Below are 16,663 nucleotides of genomic sequence, written 5' to 3' on the forward strand. Positions count from 1 at the left end.
CCCCGCCTCTAACGCACGTGGCACTTTAATATTAGTGCGGATTTAAATCGAACGGTACTGAGGATACGAATTGGGTCGAACTGAACATTTGGAGTTGTGTACTGTCGGTCGGGTCGGGTATGGGTTGGCCGGTCGGTAATAGTCAGTGATAGTGATAGCGATAGCGTAGCCGTAGGTAGAAAATGAGTTTCGTCCCGGAAACGCACCAATTTCCGCTCAGTTGCAGAGACTTGCAGTTGCAGCCCTAAATTAAATGGCTAGTCATAGTACTCTCCTACTTCTCTCCTCTTCACTAAACCCTCTCATCCCAAAACCTACAACTACAACTACAACTAGATCTAGAACTCGACCACTTCTAATAATGGCGACCTCAGGCGACTCAATTCCCGCTCAAAACAAGCCCCCAAAGCTGGTGACTTTCATAGGAAAAGGTGGCTCCGGGAAGACCACCGCGTCTGTTCTTGCTTCACGGGTGCCTTATTTTCCCCTCTATCTATCTATCTATCTATCTATCTATCTATCTATCTATCTACTATAATTATTACTTATGTACAAGTTTTGATTAAATTGTTTTTCTAGTATTATGCAAGTGAAGGACTGCGCACATGCTTGGTTGTACATTCTCAGGATCCAACAGCCGAGAATTTAATGGGTTGCAGCTTCCAAACTACTCCCACTCAATGTGGGACCAACACCAACCTATTTGCTGTCAAGCTAGAGACTACCAAAGTACATTTCCTTTTTGCCTCATTGCCCCTTTTCTTCATACTTTTCATCAATTGTGATTCACCTTACATCAATTCATGGAATGAAATATGAATTAAAATTTCCAAAATAACATTCCTTTCAAAGAAAGTTAGCAAATAGAATCAGCGAAAAAATCTCTTACTGGGTATTGATTAGATAGGTAATGTGACAATGCCAGCCCTTTTTCCAACATTTGCGACATTTTGCTTTAATAACAATTCAACCAATTATAAGGAAAAGGATGCATCAAATTAGTCATACTTACCACCCGTCAAGGAATTAGATGCTAACTAATTATGCAGTCGCCACACATACACACTTTAAGGAGAAGCCAAACTGCCAAAGGTAGTTTTACTGACATCAAAAGGGGAAAAAGAGATTATGAGGTTTGTACAATTGTTAATTGAATCTATTAAATTCCCAATATTGAGTCTAAGTGCTCTCTAAATTTTAGCAATAATGCCTCCAATTTCTCTATTTAAAGAGTAGCTGTAAAAAATTAGTATTGATAGCACCATTGCTTATGATTTTCCATCATTAATTGTTTCTAATATTACTGAAAAACATAGATGTTACTGGAGCCTCTTGATCGATTAAAGAAAGTTGATGCAAGACTCAATCTAACTCAAGGAATCCTTGAAAAGGTAAATCTTTCGTTAAGTAATATTTATCAGGGGTAAAACTGGAAAGTGTACACTAAGCATGAATACTTTTGTCCAATAGGATAGATTGTAGGTGAAGAGCTAGGGGTGCTGCCGGGTATGGACTCTTTTGCACCAGTATTAGCTCTTCAAAATCTTATAAACTTATTTTCAGAACAAAAAGGCAGTTCTGAGAAAGAGTACGATGTGGTGGTATTTGATGGGATGAGCTCAGAAGAAACATTACGCCTCATAGGTGCTACAGAAAGAGCAAGGTATAGAAATATGTGCTGCATAGTATACATTATATGCTATATGCTATATATTATCGTGTTTCCTTTGTTATGATGCCATCAATTCAACTCCTCTTTGTATCTTTATTAACAGGTCATACTTAAAGTACGTGAAGGATTTGGCAGAAAAAACCGATATTGGGAGATTAACCTCTCCTTCTATAATCAAGCTAGTATATGACTCTGTAAGGATGCATGGTAGAACAAGTGAAGGGAAAACAAGCAGTGAGATTTGGACTGAAATTGAAGGCCTTATTGAGGTATCTCTTTATTAGTATTGTACCAGTCATGACTGTACCAATGGAATCTTGTAAAACTGTACTTGGTTTTTTGTGTTTATTTTGATTTGTGTATATTATTGTAATATTTTTTATTTCATTTTTCCTTTTTCATCTCCTGATATTGTACAATAAATATTTCAAGACCACATGACACAGCAAAGACAAGATTAAGGTATAAACACACGTAAGCTTCAAAGAAGCCCCAATAAGAAATACGGGAGGAACCAGGATACCAAAAGAAAAAACAAAATATGTATGGTTTTTTACTTCGTCATTGCTTATTTCAGTGCAATCCTTCTTAAAAATATATAACAACTGTTTCTTTTCAGAAAACCTCATTATGGCTTACAAATCCTAGAAACTTTGGATGCTATATTGTAATGGACCTGACTCAACCGGCATCTGTCTCAGCTGCATTACGATACTGGGGCTGTGCGATTCAAGCTGGAATCCATGTGTCAGCAGCATTTGGTTTTCTCCCTCAAGTTTCTCCAGTTGAAAAAGAAGCTTCTGAAAAGTTCTCTCCATTACCTTTCTCGATACTTCCTCTGGATTCATCTGTCAGTTCCTTCACCACTAGTGCTAAAGAGCTTCTAAAGTGCAGCCCAAAATGTAAATATTCATATGTTACTTTTGATCCCAAGGAGAAGACGGTGACTCTTTTCATGCCAGGATTTGACAAGTCAGAGATCAAGCTTTTTCAAGTATGTTATGCTTAGATATTTTCATTTTGTTTCCTTTATTAGTTATTTCTTTGTGGCAAAGAGCAAGAATAATAACATTAAACTTATGCAAAATGAAATTAAAGAAAAATGCAAAATGTAGTATCGTGGTGGGTTGGAGTTGTTGGTGGAAGCAGGGGATCAGAGACGTATCATCAAACTGCCAGGCGACATGCAGGGGAAAGTAGCTGGTGCCAAATTTGTTGATAGAAACATCATCATCAAGCTTCGGTGATTTTTAAAATCTAATTGTAAGTAACAATTTTTTTTATTTATATTTGGAGGAGCTATTTTCTGTGTTCACCTTTTTGAGGAAAATACTGTATCATTTTTGGTCATTTATTTGCATGAATAATATTTCTAACGGAAGGTTAAGCTGGATTTGAACTTGCACAAATAATTATTAGAGGAATTTTGAAAGAATATATCAGTTTTAAGGAAAACAATCTGAATAATTGCAAGAGGATTGTCAACTAGGGTTTTGCACTGCTTTGAATGGTGACTCAGAGTGTGAGGTAGAAAAACGGTGTTAGGTCTTACTTTTTGGACCAGTCCAGTACTCAAATGAAACAAGGGAAGGGTATAGTTTTCATCTCAGGGCAAAAGGCATAGTCAGGTTTTCTCTTGATTTGTTGTAGTAGTTAATTGAAGGAAAATAGAAAGGAAATAATGGATCATTCAGGTCATTTGGTTTTTTTCATTCATTATTGAAATAATAATTATTTTTTCTTATATATACATATATATATATATATATATATATGAAATTTAATTTATATGATTCTTAGATATCTGCTTAGCCTTGAACTGGTTAAACAAAATCATTAAAAGGGAAAGGTAGTTTAGTAATCTCTGTGTATAACTCAAATCTCATTCTACTCCTCTCCTCTCCTCCCACTCCATAAAATCTAAAGTTTTCAGTGTATATGTGTTCCCGTTAGTAAATAAAATAACCATCGAAAATGATGAGGTGAGGTAACATCATTAATTAATTAATTAATTTATTGTTTGAGAAGCTGCTGGCAGTGGCACTGTGGCAGCGAATAAATAAAGTTGGGTGCTTGAATGTTTTCCACTTTTTTGGCGAGCTTATCAGTTCCACTATCAAGTATCAAGTATCAACCCAACCCAGAATCCCAGATAGAAGATAGAATAGATATGTCATGTTATTAAAATCAAATTACTTTTCCAAGTCCCAAGTTCAAGATCCATATCACTAGCCTTTTGAAAATTCAAATCAACTACCAATGGTCCAATGGTCCAATGGTCCAATGCCACTAGTGGGTAGGTTAGCTTTACTTTTTTACAGAATTAAACCTTCTCATTCTCAAACCAAAAGCTAGCCTTCAAACCTTTATTTCAGTTGGTTTAATTAATTTCCCCTATAAATTCAAATAAAACTCATATTTTTCGTCCATCAATATTATATATATAGGTCTTGTCCAAATTCATACTCTACAACTGTTAACAGATAATATCTACCTACTTCAAAAATACTATACTATCAAAGAAAATACTTTACTTTAATTAATTGAAGCTCATGTTTATAATATATATCAGATTCTTAATTTCTATTAATTATAAGTCAAGTCATTTGCTGGATAATTGATGACAATTGCAGAATTATTATTATGTTATTTATATTATTTATTTACCTATATATATATATATATTATTCTGCTTTAAAATATGGATCCTGAGAAGAATACTGTACCCTAGCTGTAGGGCACAAATTAAAACAATTCATATATATTTTGTTTTCTTTGGCGTTGAATTTAGTTTTTTAAATTGTGCTCTTCTTGAAACAGTAATATATAGACCTAACAGCTAGCTAGCGTCTCTCTAATGAAAGAGATCCAACTAACAGATATATAACAGGGAAAAGGGGGAAAAAAAACAAACAAAGATAGAGCTAGTATATATTAATTTTGGCATATTTATATCCATATCAATTATATTTTACTGCTAGCTTATTTCTTCATTATTTGCTACTAATCTACATAGACACTATATATGATATCACAGAGCTGAACCAAAACTTAGAACATTAATTGAAAAACACACAGTTTTGTTGCCAAACAGAAACAGCTAGCTAGCACCTAATTAATTAACTGGTAATAAAATTTGCTACGTACGTACTTTCATCCTTAATTACTGGCGAAATCATATATATTACAACCTGCAATATAACAATTAAACCATCTATTTCCTATATATATATATATCGATCCTGTTCTTATTCAACTGGGCAGCATAGATATATGTTGCCCCAAGGTCCTTAGAGGGCTCCTCATAGGAGACCGAGGCGGCATGCTATCCAACTTTTTTCCATCTGCATCATAATAAATCACACCGGAGAAGTTCAACGGCTGACATTTCTCCCCCATCAGTATTGATTTCCTCCAAACTCCATCATGACCATTCAAATTTTCACCGTTCACCGGCCGGCGATTGCTTTCTTTCAGGTTGGTCTTTCTCTTTTTGGGGCTGGTGAGCGACCGGGCTACACGTGACATGTGCTTGGAGCATGTGTTAAGAAGCATAGTCACAGCTTGTACAACTCCAACACCAACAGCCATGGTGAAGAGAAGAGAGAAAACAAATGAGGGAAATTAAGGATGGCTGGTTCTAATTAAATTTAGAGTTTGAATTTATATATAGTGGAGAGGAGAGATGTGAGGTCGGTGGTTGATGCTTGGTGTGGCTGGGTCTGTGTTTATTTATTCTTTGATAGCTAGTGGAGGAAGAAACCGGGTCAAACAAGTTGGTCAGAATTAATGGTTTTAATAGGTTATCTCTAGCTATTAATAGATCCTTGAGAGAAGATCGATATATATTTGGTAATTAATTAATTACTTCTTTAAACTTAATTATCGTGCTCTTTAATTGTGTTCTTTGTTTTGAGTTTGATTAATGTTTACATATATATATAGCTGGTATATATAATTAAGATAATCCTGTCTGTTTAGATCCAGTATGTATAGGTTTTTTTTAATTTTATTATTTATTATTATATATTGGTTATATATATATAATATAAATTTGCAAAGAAATATGTTTGTTATTGGAATCCAACCGACCATTTAGCTGTTGGTAGGTTGATTATTTTTTTTTATTTGGATTCTTGGTTAGGCGAGTACAAAGATTGCTTTATAGCTAAATGTCAACTGGAAATCTCCATCATTATGTCTAATTCTATATATGTACCTAATTCTTAAAGTATATATGGTAAAAAATATTATCATGTTTGAAAGATCACATGAAAAACAAGTTTCAAAGATCCAGATTAAGATACTTTAGATTTATATCATATATATGAAATTAAGTACCTCGCAAGTGTCATATAATTTAGGGAAAATTGGTTATTTGCCACTCCAAAACCTTCAAATTGTAAAAATGTCATCTCAAAATTTAAAATTGCAAAAATGCCACTCCAAACTTTATTAATTTGTAATTTTGCTACTCTAAATAATTAATGACTAAAATATCCTTCCTTCTTCTCCTTTTCTTATTATATTTTATCCAATAAACTCTCTCGTTTGAGATATATATTTTCCCAGCATCGACAAATATATTTTTCAGCTCTGAAAACACTTTTTAAGTAATTTGTAGTAAGCAAAATTATTATTATTATTATTATTATTATTGAACATGCATATATATCTCTTCGTAGAGAAATGAGATGTGTTACCATCTATGTTAGAGATGTGGAGTTTTTCATAATAATTATGTTGGGAAAATTTAGTACGGAGTAAGTAATTACTACAATTTTTGTTTTTCGAATAGAGTAATTAATTATCACAAATTGTATATTTGGAGATGCATTTCAGAATTAAAAGTTGAAAGAGCTAGGTGTAATATGTATGTAATTAATTTTTCATAGAATCATTATTTAAGGATTACATAAGTAATAAAACACTTCAATAGCTTCCCATCACTGAAAATTGAAAAAATCCTTTCCAGATATATATGACAAAGTTCTAAAACTATATTAATATTGTTATCTACTTTAATTTCATATTACATTTAGTGTCAGCATTTATATATTGTGATTATATATATATATAACGAATTATCATTATTCTACCCGAATTACATGTTGATTATTTTAGGGATAAAGTTATATAATATGATTTGCAATAATTCTGATCATAGTCTAAATATTAACACTGTTAATTTCAGTCTTTTAATAATCGGTTCTTATTCGGTATTCGGCAGTGTTTTAAAATGTGGTTTTGTTCATGCATGCGGAAGGCCACTGCATACTGCATATGCGGTATGCGGACGCATATGCGGATTTTAAAATAAAAATTCATGTATATATATATATTAATATTCATATATTTAAATTTATTTTCACATAATGACATAACCAATAATAGTTTGTTGACTTTTTTTCACATAAATTTTAATTAAAATACAATCAAATTATCAAAACCGCATGGAAGGACTGTATAGCCGCATATTTTAGTCCGCATGGCCGCATATTTGGACCGCATGGCCGCATTTTTAATCCGCATATGCACTTTTTTATTCCGCATGACCGCATATTCGGACCACATATGCGGCCGCATGGTCAAAACCGAATGGAAAAACCGCATAGGCATTCTGAGCACGGCTGCCGACTGCATACTCATATGCGGCCTCATTTTAAAACACTAGTATTCGGAAAGCCACCGCATACCGTATATAAGGTATGCGGCCGTATATATGGATTTTTATTCGGATTTATATATTTAGATTTTCAAATAAAAACTCGTATTAATTTGTATACAAAGATAAGCATAGATAAACATAATAAAAAGAGAGAACAAGCAAAATAAAACATTAGAGGCAACTCATCAGTTTGTGTATAATCTCATCAGAAGTAAAATATCTGCCATTAGAATTATACCCAAATCCGTCACATGTTGAGCAAAATAAACTCATCAATTTAATACATCAAAGAGATGTCAGATAATCGAGAAAAGAGGGGCTGGGCCTGACAGAGGAGAGGCGATCGGCGATCGGTGACTGAGGCGATAGTGAGTTGGTGACTGAGAGTGGAGAGGAAGCCGGCGGAGGAGATCCAATGACTTGGTGACTGGCGATGGTGACTGATCGCATAGTCGCACAGGAGAGGAGAAAGGGGTTAAGGTTTGGCCGATTGATTTTCAAGAAGGATTAGGTTCAAGCATTTAGCCGCACAGGAGAGAAGAAAGTAATTAAAATATTAAATAATTTAAATTATAACTTATTCGGATTCTTATTCAGTATTTGAAAAAAAATTCAACCGAATAGATAACATATGAAAAAATATATGTGGCCAAATATTTGAAACCGAATATTGGGCCGAATAGATCGATTTTTAAAACACTGGTTAATTCTACGTGAATTCTAGCAGATTTTAAACAATATATGTTACTTTTGTAAAAAAGAAAAAAAAAAAAAGGAAAAAGAGGCAGTAAATGTTCTTAATTAATTAGCTTTTATTTATGGCTTTGGAATTGACTTGAATTCTGTAGAGAGACGGAGACGTTATGGACTACAATGTAAAGTATAACACAAAGAGAGGCTGAAGAACTATATAGCATTATTAGCTATATATTACATAATTTATTTTGTATTTTTTAAGAGAGAAAATCTACATGTTTTTTTAATTGACATCCACACATAATTTAAGGCACTATTGAACAGTCCGAAGTAGGCTGCCAATCCAATCATCAATTCAACGGGAGAATTAAAGGTTCAATCAATAAATTAAATTAAGAAGAAGAAAATTAAGGTGAGAAAAGACGAATTATTTTTGTCTTCTATGTAAATACCAACAGCTGGCTCCTGGCGGCTGCTTTTCCACAATAATAAATAATAATAATCATGCATGTCCTCCATTTCATCATATATATATAATTAAATTAAATTAATTTATAGATGAGGTAATTGCATGCTAAGTCTACCATGCATCATTATACTAACTAAAGGAGGATTAGGATTGATATTAATAAGGTAGTGTTGCATACGTAACTAACTCCACTATGATTCATTGATTTAATTGACCATACAATTAATTAATTAATTAATTAATTAAAGCACGTCCTTAATTAATTATAGAGTTTGTATCATGGATCTACAGTCAGTCATTGACGGATCCAACAAGCAGCAGAGAATTTGAAATCTCAAAGCATATTATATTATATTATATTATATTATATTATATTATATTATACAGTTTGTTCAAACTTCCGTCGCTGGTGATGCTAGCTGACAACTCAAGAATTAATATTAAGTTGGACCAATTATATTATATATTAAATGAAAGGAATGGCGCTCGGGCTCGGCTCGGCTCGGCTCGGTTGAACTTTTCATATTTGATATATATTTATCTTAAAACACAATTAATATTGTGAATAAGTCCAAAAAGAACAATAAAGAATTCAGAGTGTTACTGTTACACAGATATAGGTGTTCAATTGAGCACGTACCCATTTTTTTTGGAAGAAAAAAAAATCTTTGACTGGATGTTTTCTTTACCAAATGTTATTTTTTTATTTTTTTTTATAATTTCAGGAATGAAGACCTATTATTACATTATTAGAGAGAAGAAGCGAAAAATGATTGTTGACCAAAACACAGCAATAAATTAATATGCATGATATTGACACAATTAATTAATTAATCTTAATTTGTATGTTTTTTATTCTTTTTTTGAAACTGTGAATTAGTCAACTCAACTGAAAAATTCATTGGGCGGTTGGGCACTTAATTGGCGTATGAAATTAAACCGGATACTAGCTAGCTAGCTAGCTACCTAGTCAACTCTATGACCTAATATAATTAATTAATTAATTAATTAATTAATTAAGGGCTAGGCTAGTAGGCTAAGGCTAACGACTCGTTAGTACTACTGGTATTTCGACTTGGTAAGCGCTGACTATTATTTCATGCGCCATTTAGTCAAAACCTAATTCATCTGGCAGAATAATTAATTAGCAAAGCAAGACTAATTAATTAGTTTGATTTCTACACTTATTTGCTTTTAATCAATTTGTTCTTTTCTAGCTGCATTTGATCCACTATAGCTAGTATATCCATTTTCTCATTTTGAGACTGGCCTGAGTGTACGTGTAAATTAAGTCCATTGCTTTTGTTCGCAGGTTATCAAATTCAAATTCAAATTCAAATGAATCCCTATTCGCAGTTCCCTTCATTACACTTAATTCTATTTGATATACCAAAATAAATAAATCCTTCAAGACCATTTCTTTAAAGAAATTTGCATAACAAGTTCTTCTACTGTTCACGACTAAAGGAACATGCACTAACTACCGGCAGCTAATTTGGCTATATATCTATATTACCTCTTCAAATTTTTATCTGTGCCGCTCATTTTTCTAAACTTTTTATTTCTCATATAATTTTTTTAATTTCAAACATTCGATTTCATGAATTAAAAAAGAGGAGGGTTCCAATGCCTCATGCCTCATCATACCTCATCATATCTCATATTTTATATATTATTTTTCAAAGTCTAAATTGTCGATCCGAACCATTTAATATGATATCCATACTATAATATGCTTGGGGATGAAATTTTATAATTTTTGAAATTTTTTTACTATTTTTTAAGATGGGTAGAAAATCAATATTTTTTTAACGGTCCAAAAATAGTGATTTTGTATATATCTTAAAAAATAGTAAAAAATTTTCCATCCCTATACATATTTTAGTATAAATATCATATTGAACGGTTCAGATCAATACTTTGAACTTTGAAAACGAAGATATAAAATATGAGTTATCATCGGGGCAGAGCTGGTATGGGCCAACTGCCTACCCCTGTATTTTGAGAAATACTTGTAAATCTGTATAAAATTCGATTATTGCCTACCCCTATTTCGGTCTATTGCCTACCACTGTCATGATTCTTTCTAGATGTGGCTTGATTCAACCTTTTTGTGCATCAATTGAATTTATTAATTTTATTGATTTGGGAAAAAAAGAAGAGAACGGGGATCTGTGGAGAAGAAAGTTAATTGAATGCTTCTTCCTAAATTTCCTAAATACACTTGGTGTATTGATCCATTGAGCATTAAAATTAAAAATGATAATTGGTTTACATTGAAGCAGGGCCATGAGAAATTGTTTGGGGCATGAGAAGTTATTTGGGCTCTCACATCAATCAAAATAATTATGCCTTGTTATTTAGATGTTTTTAACATGCAATCAGTTTACTTTTTAAGTTATAAAGAAAATTGTCTAAATCACAAATTATTTTGAAAATTTTAATTATTATTTTTTATTATGATTTAATGTTTTCATACATGTACATTTAAAGTTAAAAATATATCATATATATTGTGTATGGTTAATTTGTAAATGTAGTAAACTTTAGTAGAGCAAAACTAGGGTGTGATGTGCTCATCAAGAGAGATTGGTGATCACACCTCCAAATGGTTATTGGATTTATTCCGAACTACAAATCCAAACTGTTGAAATTCAAGTACTTTGTGAGTGATGCATGTACATAAAATATTTTAAAGTTTCGAATTCATTAAGTACATGGTCAAGCGGTCAAAACAACAATGAAAAATTAATACATAAAACATTTAAAAAAATAATTTATAAAATATTCATTGTTTTGACCGCTTGACCATGTGCTAAATAAATTCGAAACTTAAAATTTTTTGCATGTACATGCATTACTCACGAAGTACTTGGATTTCAACGATTTAGATTTGTAGTTCGGAGTCAATCCGCTAGTCATTTGAAGGTGTGCTCACCAACCCCTCTTGGTGAGCACATCATACCCTAGTTTTGCTCAACTTTAGTAATACATGCTTGTCCTAACATTATTTTTATACAAATTAATTTTTTACAATTTGTTTCTATTTTAATACAAATTAACTCTCATGCTAGGTAGTATGAAAGTTATTTTAATATGATCTTTTTACTGCATTGTTTAGAAATAAAAAAAAGATCATTATTTTTACGAAATAGTTTGTTGACAATTTTAATTTTATTAAAAAATAATAATAATTTAATAATAGCTCATTTTTTGTCTATTCCTGGTGAAATTCCTGGCTACGCCACTAGATATGATGAGATATGAAAAAATGAAGTATTGGATCCCTCTTCATTAAAAAAAAAAAAATAGGGGGCATTATTCCCCGGAGCTTCTTCTGGATGGTTGATTTTTTTTTGAAGAAAATCCAAAATATGCCCTTTTTCAAGAGATGTAAAAAAATAGAGACGTAATTTTTGTAAGAAGCCCAAAACTGTATTTACCAAAATAAAAGAGCGTAAATAGAAGTAAGCCCTTTATCTCTGGGCCTGCTATTAAAATTAAGGTAGAGACAAGTCTATAATTTTAATTCATTTATGGTTGTGTTCTGGACTTATGGGCTGAAATTTTATACAACTGACCGCTTTAAAGTTAAACTATGCCAGCAAAATTAATGTTTAATGTTTATGGCAGTGTCGTAAAAAACGTCAGTTTAGGCATTAATCGACCGATTAGTTATTGGTGGTGACAAAACTGTTATGGATATTTTCTGACTAATTAACCGATTATTTTCAATTAATTGCTTGACGGTACCTATCTGTCCGACAATCACATACCGTTATTTACAACACAAATCCTGATTTATGGTAAATGTAGGGGTGTAAACGGATCGGATAATATCCGATTTCGTCCGAATCCGAATCCGGAAAAGTACTTAAATTATCCGATCCGTATCCGTATCCGAGACAATCCGTATCCGTATCCGAAAAATTTTAACGGATACGGATACGGTAAGACATTTTACTATCCGTATCCGACCGTTTATACTTTAAACCACAACAAATGTGATCTATGTTTTTAAATTGATTTATTAAATTGCATATTGTACGAATAATTTATTAAATTGCATATAGATATATATTTTGATGAACAATATAATATTATGACATAATTAGTGACTAATATTTTAATAATATAATAGATGTTTGGTAACTAACAAGCTAATTATGAAAAATATCCGTATCCGTCCGATATCCGATCCGTATCCGTAATATTTAATATCCGATCCGTATCCGTATCCGAGACTATCCGTATCCGTATCCGTATCCGAAAAATTATAACGGATACGGATACAGTAAGACCACTATCCGATCCGTATCCGACCGTTTACACCCCTAGGTAAATGACATAAGAATCAGATATGCATGTATCAACTAAGTTCGTTAAAACAAATTTTCTTTTGAAATTAATTATCTTCCTTGCACTAATAAATAAAACACTCAAAACTCAAAAGGAATAAGAGCTCTTGCTACTTTAGACTTTTCTCCCAACACTTTAGCATCTAGAAAACTAATTGACAAATGTAACACTTGAGCAAGCCACTGAATTTAAACCTCTCCTGACTCCTCTCCCCTGTGCCTGTCAAAGGAATCGGATCCCTAGCTAATTACAAAACAAACAAATTACAAAAAGAAAGGTACGTATGAAATAAATTAAAAGGAATATTACGAAGCGATCGATCGATCGATATGCATGTATCTATCATTGTCATTGTCCCACGTACCCATCATAATCATATTATTCTCCATTCCATTAATTCCATTAATAATTAGGCAATTGTACAGGCATTTGGATTCTCCTCACTAAAGATGGATGTTAACCGGTTTGCATCAGTGGAAATACTGTAAATACCCTCGCGTACAGGGGTCGGATAACATTGGTACTCTCTCGAGAAGTATTCATGCCTTTTTGGTGTTGCGGCCCACCGTGGCAGTGGGGATGGTACATATCGGCCGTACCCATATGCATAACCATGCCCTAAATGAGGCTGACCCGGTTCGTGGCTTACGTCAGGCTGCTGTGGTCTATGCATTGCTTCAGGCTGATTTGCACCCACCGGTGGGTATGGTCCATGAACAAACTGGACCCCTCGATGACTAGGAACCTGCTCTGGTTGGTTTGAGCCGTGTGGATCCGGTGCATGGACATGCCGAACCCGGCCCTTGACCGGCACCTTATCCTTTGGCTTGTGCACCTCTGACTGAATGGGAGGAGCTTGAGTCGGCTCGGGTTGGGTCATATGGGTCTCCGCTATATTTGGGGTTTGAACCGGCTCATTCGGGATTATGTAAACGGAATTATTATTGCTGAAGGTGACGGTTTTCGCCATTGTTCTTGTCTGGTAAGTTGCAGGTGGGGAGTATGCCATATTGTAGGCTGAACTACTACCATTGTCCCCTTCTGTCAAACGAAAAATAAAGATTAACTTAAAATTAAACTAGACAAAACAAAAATACATTATATAGAGTGGAAATTAAGCTAGCTAGCTACTTGAATTATTAATTATCATGATAAAGTGATATAACAACTAGATGGTGGAGTCTGAATTAATTATATAGTTTGATGAATTGTGTACGTGTTGTAGAGTGATAAATTATCTAAGAACATGCATGTATGCAAGAAATTATATTTTCAAAATATTAGAGTAACGCCAAATGAAATATTAATTGCTGGTAGTTCACTTTAAGGAATTTTACTTTTTCTTTTAGGAAAAACAGGGGTTTACGGAATTAAATTTTTTTAATTGATTTGATATATAAACAATATGTTGTTGTTCTATATTATGTTTGGTCTGCACAAATTTCTATTTCCATATAACATAGATAACAATCTAATTTTAATCATAAAACTACTAATATATATTGAATTTATGTACAAAAAGAGAGAGAGAGAGAGAGAGAAGGGATTTCTGCTCAAAACAAAACATGTATATTATATACAAAAATATGAAAAATTTGCTCTTGCTTCTAATCAAATGATTGTTAATAAAAAAGTTTATAGTCATATTATGACTATGTGGAAGCTAATAGAAGCAAAACATGAAAATTTATTTAAAGCAATTTAGGAAAGAGAGGTATCAAAGTTTATGTTGCATGGGGGAAAAAAAGGAGAAGAAACATTACCATAGCACTTTGTCACTACCTTGGATAATTTCTTGCCAAGAGGATAGCAACCCATCTCTCTCTCTCTCTCTCTCTCTCCTCTCTGTTTCTGGCTTATATTCTTATATCCACCATAAGAAGAATTTTTAAAGTAGCTAGAGGAGTATGGGTTTTCAAAAGGATCAAATTAAGAATCTCAAAAGAACGATTGATCACCTAACTATTTTGACCCATAATATAATATAATGTTGTCTTCTCTAATACACCAATTAAGCCTTAACAAATATTAATGGTCCAGAATTTCATTGGATAAACTAGTGGGAACTTTGCATATATTCTTGCGGGCTCCATGCATGCTTTTTGTTGTTTCTTTTTCGCATTCAAACCATAATTAGTTTCTTTCTTAATTTGTCAATTATATATTATCCTAAATGGTTTTTGTTCGTACAAGGTGCCGACATTCTTATTAATTAATAACTAACTTTAAATATATTTTATTAATAAAAATGTCGGTACAAGGTGCAACATACAAATTGTCTCGCTCAGAAGTAATAAAAAGGAGTAATAATTAGATATTGTGATTTGTGAAGAACAATTAATCAAGAGTCAAATATAATTCTTCTAAAGATCAGGAAATTAAGCAAAATTCATAGTTTAATTAGTTATTAGGACCACATGATCACTCAACTATAATATTTTAATTAGTTTTTTTTTCATTTAATCAAAGGATGCAAGTTGAAAGCTATCATTTTTTTTAACATAAAAAAGGTGAAGTAGGATTTGAATTTTGAAGCCCATTAAAATCATATCCTGCACTTTTTTTTTTTTTTTTACATTCTCTCTTCTCCCATACAAGGAATCTAGCTCCCTATGATTAATTTCAAAACTATTACAAAAAAAAAAAAAAAATTCTCTATCCTCTCAGCCTCTCTCTCCTAGAAAAAGAAAAAAAAAATTGGGACTGTACACTCAACGGGGAGACCACCGACAGCTTCCTGCTCCACCCGAAATTGCTTTCAGTTCTCCACTTAAGGGTGCAAACGGATCGGATATTATCCGTCCGTATTCGGATTCATATTCGAAATAAGTACCGGTATCTAACATTTGAATATCTGTGCACATACAGGATACGATTTTAAATTTTAATTATTCTTATCCGAATAATAGATATATATCATATAGTTTAATAAATATTACGAAAAAATTTATATTATTCACAGTTATAAAAAAAACGGATATCCAATCCGTATCCGTTTAATATCCAATCCGATATGTATCCGTATCCATCTAATACCAAATTCGTATTCATATTCGAAAAATAAAATTGGATATGGATAGGTTTCCGCGCCGCATCCCAGTTCTAAGCAAAGCAATAGAGAAAATTTTATAGATGAGAAAGAGCAAAGATGGTCTCTTTCGTAGCGCTTCGTAAGGCGACTAAGATGGCAATTCTGGAAGCCATCGCAACCTGCAACTATACCCACCCAACCAAACGAACATATGCGCAACTCACAGCAAGTTTCACCCCAACATCCAAACCCCCACCTACCACTCCTACAGAATAAGTGACTGTACACGGACATAAACAAGCGAGCTACACAGATTTCTTGCCGCGTGGAATGCGAGAGTGTAGAAATCCCTGAATATTTACACACGAATATTTACTCGTGTACAATTATAAATAAAAGTGCTTTGACCGTAGAGGATCTATGAAAAAATAATTCTGAATCACATACTAAGCGATTCGTCACTCACTCACAAGTTGTTTCTTAAGTTTTTAGGTACAACATCTAATGATCCGCAGCAAGAGTTGCCAGGAGTTGTTCCCGATGACCACACCACTTGATTAGCTAGAGCTAGGCTTTTAATTAGATTTATGAGTCCTGTATTTCTTGTGTTATATATACGAACTTAATAGATCATGTATCCCCTTATATTATTATGCTTCCGCTGCTTTTGTTTATTATGTTTATAATTAGCCTTGCATGCTTAATGATTAATTAAGCACGAAGCAAAGTTGATCAAGCCTTAATCCTGAATTCCTAATTTGGTGGAGT

At 32.9% G+C, this 16,663-nt stretch overlaps 2 protein-coding genes across 3 annotated transcripts; one reads left to right on the forward strand and one right to left on the reverse strand.

The window, feature by feature from the left end:
- Window positions 1-184: 184 nt before the first annotated feature.
- On the forward strand, window positions 185-3,132 carry LOC144544662 (P-loop containing nucleoside triphosphate hydrolases superfamily protein). The gene is made up of 7 exons (XM_078293210.1): window positions 185-472; window positions 580-729; window positions 1,317-1,391; window positions 1,476-1,663; window positions 1,776-1,941; window positions 2,292-2,666; window positions 2,788-3,132. Exons 1-7 carry the CDS (start codon window positions 254-256, stop codon window positions 2,917-2,919), a joined length of 1,305 nt encoding a protein of 434 aa, XP_078149336.1. The 5' UTR covers window positions 185-253; the 3' UTR covers window positions 2,920-3,132.
- A 9,755-nt stretch (window positions 3,133-12,887) lies between these two features.
- On the reverse strand, window positions 12,888-14,776 carry LOC144544688 (uncharacterized). 2 transcript variants are annotated; one of them, XM_078293242.1, is made up of 2 exons: window positions 14,628-14,776; window positions 12,888-13,905 (listed from the first exon to the last, which is right to left on the reverse strand). In XM_078293242.1, exons 1-2 carry the CDS (start codon window positions 14,680-14,682, stop codon window positions 13,274-13,276), a joined length of 687 nt encoding a protein of 228 aa, XP_078149368.1. In that variant the 5' UTR covers window positions 14,683-14,776; the 3' UTR covers window positions 12,888-13,273. The 2 variants fall into 2 exon arrangements, with proteins under 2 accessions (XP_078149368.1, XP_078149369.1); XM_078293243.1 differs by having other exon boundaries at window positions 12,888-13,902; window positions 14,628-14,751.
- Window positions 14,777-16,663: the final 1,887 nt, after the last annotated feature.

This window comes from Carex rostrata, chromosome 26, assembly GCF_964058835.1.
Source record: "Carex rostrata chromosome 26, lpCarRost1.2, whole genome shotgun sequence".
In the NCBI taxonomy this organism is placed as follows: Eukaryota; Viridiplantae; Streptophyta; class Magnoliopsida; order Poales; family Cyperaceae; genus Carex; species Carex rostrata.